Genomic DNA, 14,736 nt, shown 5'->3' with positions numbered 1-14,736 from the left:
CCTCTCAAAGAAGAAATCCTTTTTTTGTTGTTGTTTTACATTACATCTGAGCTTCATTAGCAGGTCACACCGGCTGCAGCTTCTACCCCTACGCAGTGTTGGAATCTGCCCAGTTTCCATGAAGCCATATTAGATCTAAGGAGTGGACTGATTGGTGGATTGGTTGGTGGACTGATTGGTGGATTGGTTGGTGGACTGATTGGTGGATTGGTTGGTGGACTGATTGGTGGATTGGTTGGTGGACTGATTGGTGGATTGGTTGACTTCGGCGTATGTTTCTTGCTGCCTTTACCATGTAAGGAGGACCAATCAGCAGCTGCCTTTATTTAGTGTTTTTGGAGGCTGGGGGGAGGGGTGTATCTGAGCCAGAATGAAAGTGAAAGTATCTCCGATTCCGGGAAACATCAGATATTTCCTCGTTTGGGTGCGTCTGTCAGTGAGTGTGTGACTGAGTCTGTGTGGGGTAAAGTGCGGCCAGGGTGGGGGGTAAAAGCATAAAAAAGTGTCTTTCCTAAGAAGAAAGAAACTCCCCTTCCTGACGTCCCGAGTCAGATATAAACAGCAGGAACAAAAAGGCCACGACTGCCTGCGGGCAAAGACGAGAGAAGAAAGAGCCGGGGTAATTAGACACAACCAGAGGGCAAAAGAAGAAGAACCGCAGAGAGAAACAACCCCCTAGAGGGGCAACAAGCTGAGGACAATCAGCCAGCGTTACTTTTACAGAGGGCATTAAAGGTCATAGTTTCTGCAGCTCGTTGGAGCAGGACCGGTGGGATTCCTCATCTTGTATCAGAGACCCCCCACTCCGCATCACAAGACCATCTGCCCGGGAGGGGGCAGAATTATTATTATTATTTATTAATGTTTTATATAGCGCCATCAATTCCGTAGCGCTGTACAATGGGTAGACAGGACTCAACAAGTAGTATGTAACATAACTTATTGACTAACAGAGACAACCGGTGAGGAGGAGCCCTGCGCACAAGAGCTTACAATCTAGAGTAATCACTGAATCCGGGAGAAGTGGAACTTTGTAACAAGACGGGGAGTAGATGGAGGAAGAGAACTCAGACACTAAGCCGTCCGGCGACGACGATTGTCCCAAAATATCGGAGGACTCTCGGGCCAATAGGAATGAAGCTACAAATACAAACATGGATTCCAAGGACGCCGATGATCCAGCGGCTGCTAAAACAGAATCCGAGGAATTAAAATCTGAAGCGACAGAAATTCTGAACATGCCGAATAATGAACGTGACGCCCCCCCGGTACCGGCAGCCCCCAGCGAGAATCTGTCTCCAGATAAGGATTTACCAACTTCAGACCCCAACGCAGATTTTTGTCACAGAAATGAAATAAAAGAACACGAAGATCTGCTTGGAAATGAGGACCCCCAAATGCAGACAGAATGTGGGACCCCTGAGGACGATTCTGGGGAGGAAGTTCCCACAAACCCAGGCGTTGTGACCGGGGAAAACGACATAATTACAGATGAAATGATGGAAATCGAGCCGGAAATGTCTCCTGCGTTATCGGAACGTGGATCCTCGGGGGACGCGACTAAGGGCGGCGAACCCCCAAACTCAGAGCCTGTCCATGGTTACGACCCGTCTGCCTTAAGAGCTTCCAGTAAAATGAGTGAAAATCCGAGTAATCCTGGTGGAAACGAACGTTCTCAGTTACCAGCAGCAGAAGAAGACAAGTCACCCGAGAACAGTTCTGGGAAAAGTCTTTTTATTTGGGAAAGTCTTCCTGGGGCTGGCGATGGCCAAACGCGTTCCGCTAAGGAAACACAAGGCCTTATTATGGGAAGCGAGGCTGGAAATCCACCTACAGTCGCTCTCGGTGGGACCCCGCGGGATGATCTGATGGATACCGGGGATGGTAACCCTCCTACAGCAGATTCCACGGCTAGCACCGCCAGTGATAACCCCAAAGCTGGAGTCACAGCTTCATCCCAAGCTTCACGTGAGGAACCCGACGGGGCAGATAAGAAATCCAACAGGTAAGGACAATACGATCATACCTTCATACAATATATCACAAACAGCACGACACAGGCACTCATACTCACACAAAACTTCCCATTCACTCACACACACACACTCACTGACTCACACAAACAATCACAGACAATATATCACAAACAGCACGACACAGGCACCCTCACTCACACAAAACTTCCCATTCAATCACACAAACACTCACTGACTCACACGAACACTCACACACAGTACATCACAAACAGCACGACACAGGCACCCTCACTCACACAAAACTTCCCATTCAATCACACACTCACTGACTCACACGAACACTCACACACAGTACATCACAAACAGCACGACACAGGCACCCTCACTCACACAAAACTTCCCATTCACTCACACACACTCACTGACTCACACGAACACTCACACACAATACATCACAAACAGCACGACACAGGCACCCTCACTCACATAAAACTTCCCATTCACTCACACACACACTCACTGACTCACACACAATACATCACAAACAGCACGACACAGGCACCCTCACTCACACAAAACTTCCCATTCACTCACACACACACTCACTGACTCACACAAACACTCACACACAATATATCACAAACAGCACGACACAGACACCCTCACTCACGCAAACATTCACTCACACAAACCCTTCACTCAGTCACAAACAATATTTCACAAACAGCACAACACAGTCACCCTCACTCACACAAACATTCCCATACACTCACTCTGCTGACACACTCACACAACGCCTAGCACCTCATCATGTCTGGTGAAGCACTCAGCGTGTGACACTGATCAGACGGCCATGCGCGGCACACCACGAGTAACCCGTGTCTTGTTTCAGGGGCAGCAAAGAGCAGGTGAGAATACATTTCACGGAGGAAAGCGTTCCCCATCCCTCGCTGCTCAACTATCTATGCAAAAAGGCGTCACTCGGTGGATTTAACATCAGGCCGCTTCTGGACGCTGACGATGAATTGTCAGAAATCATTATTTATCATTCCCCAAACTCCTGCCTCGATCAGCCTGAAATGATGAGGCGCGTGGATTCCGTTAGACGTGCGCACGGTAAGAGGAATCCGCAGGATGCTGGCCCTGTGTACCCGTGTGTGATTTCACGTATGACGTAAACCCAGCGTCCCAGACATGACACGTTAACCCCTTAATGACAAAGCCCGTACATGTACGGGCTCAAAATGCATTGTTTTCAATGGGTTTAGGGACCGCCCATTGTCCTTAAGGGGTTAAGACTGGGCTAGATAGTAATTCTGAAGGGGGAGCGGTGCCCGGCGCAGTTTGGGGTGATAACTCTCAGCCGAACCACACTAGTGCGCCACCAAACGGAATAAAAACAACGCTGCCGGGGCTGGCTCCTGATGATGCCGGGTGTTAGGGCAGCGGTCGGAGCCTCGATGGGTTTTATGCTGAATGGAGACTTCATTGGGGCGTCAGGATAGTGGAGACATAAGCATAGACATACTCGGGGTATCTATTTCTTTCAGGGGGGACCCCCTTGTCCCCCGGGGTACTTAACTCATGCTAACAAGAAGTGAGAGTGGGGAGTGTGTCATATACACAGCTAGCGGGCTAAGACAATAGAAATGTGGTGCACTTTTATACACGGGGTGTGTAGAGCAGCCGGGGAGCCAGAGAGCTTCGGAGAACCCCATTTATCGCCGGACCAGCTGGGACTGGGGGAAACCGGAACGCTAACAGCAGCCGTTTGGGTTTTTTTAGGTTCTGCAGAACTGAAAGTGATGGTCGGTGGTCTGAGAAGCGCAGAGGCTGAGAACGCGTTCAGACGTTACTGGGATCAGCGACCGGTTTCCAGCTGTGAACTGGTGCTCTTCACCGAGGCCGATCTCGATGCTGTTACAGAACCTAAACCTCAGAACAGAAATCTGGATGCATGGAAAAGGATCCTGACCAGAGGTAATAGCGGAAAGCTGTCTAGCGGCCGAACGCATTATGTTTGTCCCCTACGCTCCGAGATGTATTTATAAAGTGGGTTTATGCCACACGTATGTTCTGTGCCATAATCTGGGTACTCGCCCTACAGAGGGAAGCACGCCCAGCCGTGGTGGTTTAGTGTAGAGATGTGAGCTGCTCCAGTACAGGCCCCTGTGCCCTTTGAGGGCAGCACCATACAACCTGCCCCCTGTCGGTGAGCCTTACTGGCCTCGGTCTCCGCACACCATGGACTGTGCTGGGGTCATACAGATGTCAAACAGCTCCATATACAAAAGCAATGGCTCCCAACGTTGGGCTCTTCAGTTTAGTTGAGCACACAGGGCCATGTAGAAGACATTCATCGATCCTTATCAATTGCCGAGACCCTTTGGAGAACCCCGGGGGGCCTGAGCGTGTGGTTTTTACATATAATCGTATTGTGGCAGCCCCCTGATATCGGCTTTTGTGATGTTACCTTCCTGCGGGTTATATCCATGACATACAAGGGAGAGCACATGGTCCATTAATAATGTTTCTATATATATTTCACTATTAAATCACGTAATCGTAATGTTTTTCTTGTTCCCTCTGACCGGTCGCCACCTCAAGAAGGAACAAGAAGCCAGAAGGTACGTAGAAAGCTCCCTCTGGGGTGAACATGTTCCTGGTGTTCATGGCAGCTTTCCATGACTTCTCCTGGGGTCCTCTCCATACACCAGGAACATGTAACCAGGAACACAATGGAGAGGACAAGAGGGGACAGGCCAGGGATCCGTATCTATTAAGGGGTCCAAAGGCCAATGAGTTAGCGAGGCTAATAAGATCAGGAACGTATAACTGCAGGTTGCCCTTGACCGTGTCCATTACTGCCCTGGCTCGGGAGTGATTGGGGCAATTGCCTGCCTTCATGGATTCATGGTGGTGTATGGGGCGCACCTCGCCACGACTGGATTCATTTGGTAGATCCCTGGATAGACACATTGTTTCCACGTGATTTCACCTCCCCTCCCAGAGCATATCCTCAAAATCAACCAAATTTGCTTCTAGAAATATTAACCCTTCGAGAGCTAGAGGTGCGTGGGATACAGCAGCATAAATCCATCAAATCGAGGATGAAAAGCACACAAAAAAATATTATATCATTTAAAATTGACACAAAAAGTGACACAAATCCCCCCCCCCACACACACACACACGTCGGCCACAAATACCAGCCGCTACATTTACAAATACGAATTTACAATCAGGAGTAAAGTCATCAATTAGGAAAATATTATTCCTAATCTAACATTTAAATATTCCCTATCCGTGATAACGGCCCTGCTGGTTAGCGATGCCCTCGGCTAATCTTTCTTCGCGTCCCTTTTATATCGAGAGATTAAGGCTGTTTCTTGTGTTGTTGGAACATCAAGGTCGGGATCTTCTCCAGATCTTCGGAGGAGGATTACGCGTGGCTGCGGTCCCTGCTCCGGTCCGAGGAGTTCAGGAATCACGTGCAGGAAGTCAGACCCTGTTACATCTCTAATAACGGGGGTCCGCAGTTCAGAGACGACGTCTCTCGATGCACCTTCGCGATCCTCTATCACACCAAGAACCGGGGGAGGATTAATGTGACCGATGTGACCAGCGCGCTGTACGACAAGGAACTAAAATATCTGCATGATAAGCTGGGTGAGAAACGACGGTAACCTGATATATTCTACGTAGAACATAGAAATCTAGAACCTGCTGGCAGGTCGGCCCCATTCGGCCCGTCTGGCCTGGTCGTTTTTCCTGCTGTAAAGACTTAAACCTTAATTAATTAAAAGTGATTCAAAATAAAGGGTCAAGAGTGCAAAGGTGCTCCTACCAGCCCAGTGCACGCGAGTGAAAACCACCCCAGAGCCGAGCGTCCTGGTGGCCATACCAGGGGGGTTGTTGCATCCCTTGGGCTTCATAATGGCCGCTCGCCCTTAAGGATAGAGGAGCGAGCTTTCCTCACGGGTAGTCGCAGAGAGAGAATGGGAGATAGCAAGATGATGAGAGAGGGGGGATGGGGGGGCATTTAAACACATAAAGGGGTTAAATAAAGGACAGGAGGGCATTTAATTTACAAGGAAGAAGACGGTTACAACAAGAGGGTCAGAGGGTGAGATAGAATGGAATGAAGTTTTACTTTACTAAGAGGGTAGTAGATAAGTGGAACAGCCTCCCAGCAGAAGTGGTAGAGGGTAATACAGTGAGGGTATTAAACATGCATGGGATAGACATCCAGCTCCTGAAGACGAGACCAACGGCTGATTAAGGCTTGAGTCTGGAAAGGGTCGACGGGCCGATCGCTCCCCGGACTCGGCGTTGGGCCGATCGCTCCCCGGACTCGGCGTTGGGCCGATCGCTCCCCGGACTCGGCGTTGGGCCGATCGCTCCCCGGACTCGGCGTTGGGCCGATCGCTCCCCGGACTCGGCGTTGGGCCGATCGCTCCCCGGACTCGGCGTTGGGCCGATCGCTCCCCGGACTCGGCGTTGGGCCGATCGCTCCCTGGACTCAGCGTTGGGCAGATTCTATGTTTATGTGAAGCTTCGTGTTATAATGTTATAGAACCGCCTGTCCTGCCTCTGGGTTCACGGTGTCTGTCCTGCGTTTTGTGCAGGGAAGGAGAACGTCATTGTGGTGATTGATGACCTGGATATCTGTAGCTCAAATGAGAAGAAACGAATCCTGATCAGCCAGCCGAGTATCGAGAAATTGGCCAAAGATCTGCTTCTGTTCGGGAAGGAGGATAAATCAGACTATAAGAAATATCTGGGAACGTTACGGGATCAAGAAAAGAAGCTGAGGGAGAAGCTGAAGACGGTAACAGGATGGATAGAAGCAGGTGAGACAATCTGCCCACCCTCCCTGCCCCCGCAGTGACTGGTAGGGGTTATTAGAGCAGAGCCCACCTCCACTCTGCAGGACTGCCGACGTAGTGATTCGGGAGCAGTAAAGCCCGCGCGCTCCCTAATATCCGACCGACTAGAGGAAGATTGTGATCTCCCACCTAGTCCCCAGACTGCAGCTGCTGATCGGACGGCTGTGCGCCCCCCAGAGCTGCGCCCAAGGTGAGTATCGCTCTCACCCTGCAAAGCGGGGCAATTGGGGGCCATGCGATGAGCACCAAATCATGTCCTCCTACGGACTCCGCGCATTGACTCGTCCGAGGAATCAGGTAGAGCCATATCTGTCACCCGTGAGCAGAAAAATATATATTTTTATTTAATTTCCATTTAGATGCAAAGATTAATGATGGAAACCATGATGAGAAGATCATATCGAAGCAGAACGCTGAAACGGACTCAGCCGATGAAGCCTACGAGGATCTAACAGGTAAACCAGTGATTATTTTTTAATTTTTATTAAATTATTTGTATTATTATTTTTTTATATATTCTTTGAATTTTCTGCAGAATCTGCAGCCTATAAATGAGAATTTTATAAAAATCAAATACTTTTTATTATTTCACAATAATAATCGGAGAGACATTACTGAAAGAATGTAAAGGATTTTACAGACAGCACCCCCTGCCATATACTGATCCTATCCGTACAGACAGTACCCCCTGCCCCCTGCCATATACTGATCCTATCCGTACAGACAGCACCCCCTGCCATATACCGATCCTATCCGTACAGACAGCACCCCCTGCCCCCTGCCATATACTGATCCTATCCGTACAGACAGTACCCCCTGCCTGCTGCCATATACTGATCCTATCCGTACAGACAGCACCCCCTGCCATATACTGATCCTATCCGTACAGACAGCACCCCCTGCCTGCTGCCATATACTGATCCTATCCGTACAGACAGCACCCCCTGCCCCCTGCCATATACTGATCCTATCCGTACAGACAGCACCCCCTGCCATATACTGATCCTATCCGTACAGACAGCACCCCCTGCCATATACTGATCCTATCCGTACAGACAGCACCCCCTGCCATATACTGATCCTATCCGTACAGACAGTACCCCCTGCCCCCTGCCATATACTGATCCTATCCGTACAGACAGCACCCCCTGCCATATACTGATCCTATCCGTACAGACAGCACCCCCTGCCCCCTGCCATATACTGATCCTATCCGTACAGACAGCACCCCCTGCCCCCTGCCATATACTGATCCTATCCGTACAGACAGCACCCCCTGCCATATACTGATCCTATCCGTACAGACAGCACCCCCTGCCATATACTGATCCTATCCGTACAGACAGCACCCCCTGCCCCCTGCCATATACTGATCCTATCCATACAGACAGTACCCCCTGCCCCCTGCCATATACTGATCCTATCCGTACAGACAGCACCCCCTGCCATATACTGATCCTATCCGTACAGACAGCACCCCCTGCCATATACTGATCCTATCCGTACAGACAGCACCCCCTGCCCCCTGCCATATACTGATCCTATCCGTACAGACAGTACCCCCTGCCATATACTGATCCTATCCGTACAGACAGCACCCCCTGCCATATACTGATCCTATCCGTACAGACAGCACCCCCTGCCATATACTGATCCTATCCGTACAGACAGTACCCCCTGCCATATACTGATCCTATCCATACAGACAGTACCCCCTGCCCCCTGCCATATACTGATCCTATCCGTACAGACAGCACCCCCTGCCATATACTGATCCTATCCGTACAGACAGCACCCCCTGCCATATACTGATCCTATCCGTACAGACAGCACCCCCTGCCATATACTGATCCTATCCATACAGACAGCACCCCCTGCCATATACTGATCCTATCTGTACAGACAGCACCCCCAGCCCCCTGCCATATACTGATCCTATCCATACAGACAGCACCCCCTGCCCCTGCCATATACTGATCCTATCCGTACAGACAGCACCCCCTGCCATATACTGATCCTATCCGTACAGACAGCACCCCCTGCCATATACTGATCCTATCCGTACAGACAGTACCCCCTGCCTGCTGCCATATACTGATCCTATCCGTACAGACAGTACCCCCTGCCTGCTGCCATATACTGATCCTATCCGTACAGACAGCACCCCCTGCCATATACTGATCCTATCCGTACAGACAGTACCCCCTGCCTGCTGCCATATACTGATCCTATCCGTACAGACAGCACCCCCTGTCTGCTGCCATATACTGATCCTATCCGTACAGACAGCACCCCCTGCCATATACTGATCCTACCCGTACAGACAGCACCCCCTGCCTGCTGCCATATACTGATATTACATTTTACATTTTTTATAATGAAAATTCTGGTCTAGGACAGTAAATTAATAATAAATGTTTTATTTTGTGTTTTGATTTTTCAGAAGATTTCCAAGTTACAAATAATAATGGAGATATCAGGCACGAAGAACATGTCCGAGAAACTGAACCTCCCCAAACGGGTACCTGCTGCCATATACTGATCCTATCCGTACAGACAGCACCCCCTGCCTGCTGCCATATACTGATCCTATCCGTACAGACAGCACCCCCTGCCATATACTGATCCTATCCGTACAGACAGCACCCCCTGCCATATACTGATCCTATCCGTACAGACAGCACCCCCTGCCCCCTGCCATATACTGATCCTATCCGTACAGACAGCACCCCCTGCCTGCTGCCATATACTGATCCTATCCGTACAGACAGCACCCCCTGCCTGCTGCCATATACTGATCCTATCCGTACAGACAGCACCCCCTGCCATATACTGATCCTATCCGTACAGACAGCACCCCCTGCCATATACTGATCCTATCCGTACAGACAGCACCCCCTGCCATATACTGATCCTATCCGTACAGACAGCACCCCCTGCCCCCTGCCATATACTGATCCTATCCGTACAGACAGCACCCCCTGCCATATACTGATCCTATCCGTACAGACAGCACACCCTGCCCCCTGCCATATACTGATCCTATCCGTACAGACAGTACCCCCTGCCATATACTGATCCTATCCGTACAGACAGTACCCCCTGCCATATACTGATCCTATCCGTACAGACAGCACCCCCTGCCCCCTGCCATATACTGATCCTATCCGTACAGACAGTACCTCCTGCCATATACTGATCCTATCCGTACAGACAGCACCCCCTGCCCCCTGCCATATACTGATCCTATCCGTACAGACAGTACCAGGACTGTTCAAACAAGCAGAACAATGGCTAAAAAACCAAAAAGTAAGCAATTAAACAATTAAAGGTAGACAAGGCCCCAGGGCCGGAGGGTATACACCTAAATTTCAGGACGAAAAACATAGATCTAGGAGCGGCAGCAGACGCGATCTACGTGGACGTTGCTAAAGCATTTGATACGGTTCCAGACAAAAACTTACCCTACAGATGTCAGAAATCGGCTTAGGGGTTAAATATATTATTATTTACTGTTTTATATAGCACCATCATACTCCGCAGCGCTGTATAGTCTATGTACTTGACTTTGAACTTTAAATTGTATCTCCCTGGGAAAAATTAAGGAATAATTGTAAACAGACGTGGCACCGGTGCACAATGCCAGTCAGCAGCTGCAAAGGCCGATAAAATATTAGCATGTACAAAACGGGTTATTGATGGGATAAAGTCAAGGGTTAGACCTCACCTTGAGTATGCGCCGGTCCTTAAAGAGGACATTATGGAACTAGAAAAAGTGCAAACTGAAATTTAATTCAAAGGTAATTCCGTACGGGGGGGGGGCCTTCGTTCTGAGTATGAAACACGAATTACTCTTTGTAATCTTACTGATTTCTGATATTTTCCTTCACAAAGAAACACATAGTCGGGATCTTCTCCAGATCTTCGGAGGAGGATTACGCGTGGCTGCGGTCCCTGCTCCGGTTCGGGGAGTTCAGGGATCGGGTTAAGGAAGTCAGACCCTGTTACATCTCTAATAACGGGGGTCCGCGGTTCAGAGATGAGGTGTCTCGATGCACCTTCGGGATCCTCTATCACACCAAGAACCGGGGGAGGATTAATGTGACCGATGTGGAGGACTCGCTGTACGACAGAGAGCTGGAGTATCTATCTAATACATTTGGTGAGTGAGTGAAGGCCGAGGAACCTTAGACCAGTTCTAACTTCTCCCCGCCTGTCAGTGCTGACTTCGCTTTTCTTCGTTACACAGGGAGGGGTAAAGTCGTTGTGGTTATCGATGACATGGACGATACCGGCAGGTCAGAGAAGTCCAGAATCCTGGAGAACCAGCCGAAGATTCGGAAACTGGCCCGAGATTTGATCCTCATCAGCAAGGCGAGCAAGGAGTCAAGAAAAGCGATCCCCGTAACCCCCCAACAAATGTTCGGATAAATGAGCTATAGAAATAAAATCCAGCCTGTACTATTTGCATTCGTACAGTAAATGGACAAAAGTATTGGGACGCACCTCTTAATTACTGAAATCACGGGTCGGCCGGTGACGGGAAATCTTAAAGCTTCAGCACCGAGACGTTCGGCACGACGCTCCGCCGGCTCACGCAGAAGAGACGATTACCCAGTCAGTAAAAAACGTTTTAGATACGTAAATGAGAAAGGAAAGCAGAACACGGTTAAAGACAATGTAGAGGAGGAGAGTAGCCTCGCAGACGGCCTCAACGATTATTTCTGTTCAGTTTTTACCGAGGAGGAGGTTCTACTTCATATATCGTTGAACGGATCAGGCAGCTGAGTGACAGACAGAGGGTCATAGTGAGTGGAGTATATGCGGAGCGAGGTCTTGTTACCAGTGAGATACATTTAATGCGGATGAGTGCGGGATAATTACCCCCGGGGCATAAAAACCCAAGGGACGGGGTATAGAATATCCAGAGGAGAGGGGTTTAGGGGTAATTATTTCGGAGGACTAAGGGCAGGTAGATGAGGTAATAGAGCAGCAGGAGACGTCGCAGAATGCCGGGCTGTATAGGGAGAGGTATTAGCAGTAGAGAGAGGGAAGCGCTCGCGCCGTTGTGCAGAGGACTGCCGAGACCTCACTCGGAGTATTGTGTACAGCACTGGAGAGCGGATCTACAATGATACCGAGACTGTGGAGAGAGTTCAGAGACGGGCTACTAAACGGCTTCACGGATCGCTGGATAAAACTTACCAGGAAGGGTTAAAGGATCGTAACATATATAGAGGGGGGGATACGATAGAAACATTTCAACAGATAATGAGAACCAACAGATAAAGGAGGAGAGAAAAAACTACCGCAACAAAAATGAAAGTGGTTTCGGTTGCGCCGGTTGGTATTCGGTAATCTCTCTGTAATCGTTATTCACACAACCTGTAATAAACCGGCACCGGATTAACCCCTGATAACTAAACATCACACGGCCGTGTCAGGGAGGCTCCCCGCGCCGATTAACACTTTATAGTGTATAGATTTTACATTAAGATCCCGACGATCGGTCCTGAAACTCAAGGTTCCGAGATTAATAATCTCTTACACATGCCGTCAGGGAGGGCAAAGCGTCCGTCCCGGGACTGCCATTCCTCCCGAGCACCCCTTTACAGAGTCAAAGCCTATACCGAGTAAACATGAATATTTACATACAACACACGGATAAAAAATGCTTCCTAAACAGCAGCTTTCTGCCTGTCTCAGTCACAGCATGTACTACCTCTTTGCATGCACACATGTGTAGGATGAATGTGCTTATGCAGAAGTCTGAAGGGTTAAATAAGCCCATTTAATTGGGGGGTGAACCTCACTTAGTACTGAATAAACTAAAGATATATATTTGGATTTTAGATCTAATGAACAATTTCTGTACAATATATTGACAGACCCTCCATTTTCTCACTTGTTGCTGCTGCTTGCCAATGCCTGCCTGGTCGCTGAGCCACTGCCAGGACTCAAAATGGTGGAACCGGCTAATCCCCAATCAGGGCTCAACCATTACGTTTTTTTACCCCAGTTGTAGTTTTTTTTTACCCCATAATGTAATGTTTTCGGGCAGCTGCGTATCAGCCATTTGTATGATTCTCGTTCTGTTATCTGAGCCTCGATCTACTAAACACCCCGACTACTTATCATACTGCTTGCAGGGGACGATAGAACGGCTCGGTCTTAATCACCCTTCGTCTGACTAATTAAAGTCTATGGAAGAACGGACTTCGTTAGCATTGCCATAAAGCATCAGCTCGTTGTGGGGAAGTCACCCAAAATATCACATGACTGACGAAAATGGCGGCTCCAGGTCTGCGGATAAAGGGAATTTATTGAAACAAAATGAGATAAAACAAGGTTTTTGTCACCAACTGACATTACTGTATACAGCGCTGGGGGGTTATATTACTGTATACAGTGCTGGGGGGTTATATTACTGTATACAGCGCTGGGGGGTTATATTACTGTATACAGCGCTGGGGGTTATATTACTGTATACAGCGCTGGGGGTTATATTACTGTATACAGTGCTGGGGGGTTATATTACTGTATACAGCGCTGGGGGGTTATATTACTGTATACAGCGCTGGGGGGTTATATTACTGTATACAGCCCCGGGGTGTTATATTACTGTATACAGCCCTGGGGTGTTATATTACTGTATACAGTGCTGGGGGGTTATATTATTGTATACAGCGCTGGGGTTATATTACTGTATACAGCGCTGGGGGTTATATTACTGTATACAGCGCTGGGGGTTATATTACTGTATACAGTGCTGGGGGGGTTATATTACTGTATACAGCGCCGGGGTGTTATATTGCTGTATACAGCCTCGGGGTGTTATATTGTTGTATACAGTGCTGGGGGTTATATTACTGTATACAGCCCTGGGGTGTTATATTACTGTATACAGCACTGGGGGTTATTATTGTATACAGCGCTGGGGGGTTATATTACTGTATACAGCCTTGGGGTGTTATATTACTGTATACAGCCCTGGGGGGTTATATTACTGTTTACAGCTCCGGGGTGTTATATTGCTGTATACAGCCTCGGGTGTTATATTGTTGTATACAGTGCTGGGGGGTTATATTACTGTATACAGCGCCGGGGTGTTATATTGCTGTATACAGCCTCGGGGTGTTATATTGTTGTATACAGTGCTGGGGCAGAGTGTTAAGGAGACTGCTGCATGAATACGAGGCCGGCTCACGGTTAAATAGGATATACAGTATCTGTACGGATCCTCTGGTATATAAATGTATAAATATATATATATATATATATCTGTAAACTTAAAGCGATGGTACGGATGCGGTTCTGCAATAAAGGTGCTGCTAGTATCTGTCACGCCAATTTGTGTAGCGCATACATGGCTACTTGGTAGAGATGGTATGGCCAATTTCAGCATGAGAGGGGTTAATGTATAGGCATGTGGTGCCAAAAGGCCTAATCACATGAATTTGCCTTTTGACCTTCAAACTCTAACCAGGGCCCTCTGCAAGTAATCCACCATGGCTGGATCCCCTCATAGATGGTGGGTTCTTTTGATATGCTAAGTGACAACTAGCAGTCAGGAAACCATTTCTTCCAGGGTCATATCCAACACATACAATAATAACTCATAGATTCATTATCATACCTCCCTCCGTGCATCTAGAACGGGGAAAGCGCACCCTACAGAAACAATACAAATATGGCGTCGCAACTTACTCTGTTTGGAAGGAATTGTGGTATCCAGTCATAAGGGTGTGACATATCTATGACTTCATAATTTACAAGAAATCAATAGATGCGAGAATTATCGCCGTGGCGACACAAGAGGGAGTATAAAATGAAAATGAGTTATTTTGACTGATATGTTTCTACAACACAAG

The 14,736-nt window shown here is 48.4% G+C and overlaps 1 protein-coding gene across 1 annotated transcript; it reads left to right on the top strand.

Moving 5' to 3' along the window:
* Positions 1-357: 357 nt before the first annotated feature.
* Positions 358-11,296, top strand: LOC128502294 (uncharacterized). Its single transcript, XM_053472056.1, has 11 exons — positions 358-904; positions 968-2,005; positions 2,869-3,092; positions 3,762-3,956; positions 4,584-4,603; positions 5,387-5,645; positions 6,605-6,829; positions 7,225-7,320; positions 9,309-9,415; positions 10,760-11,027; positions 11,115-11,296. Exons 2-11 carry the CDS (start codon positions 1,053-1,055, stop codon positions 11,294-11,296), a joined length of 2,529 nt encoding a protein of 842 aa, XP_053328031.1. The 5' UTR covers positions 358-904; positions 968-1,052.
* The last annotated feature ends 3,440 nt before the right edge of the window (positions 11,297-14,736 follow it).

This window comes from Spea bombifrons, chromosome 7 (genome assembly GCF_027358695.1).
Source record: "Spea bombifrons isolate aSpeBom1 chromosome 7, aSpeBom1.2.pri, whole genome shotgun sequence".
NCBI lineage: Eukaryota > Metazoa > Chordata > Amphibia > Anura > Pelobatidae > Spea > Spea bombifrons.
This window is presented reverse-complemented; position numbering and strand designations above follow the sequence as displayed.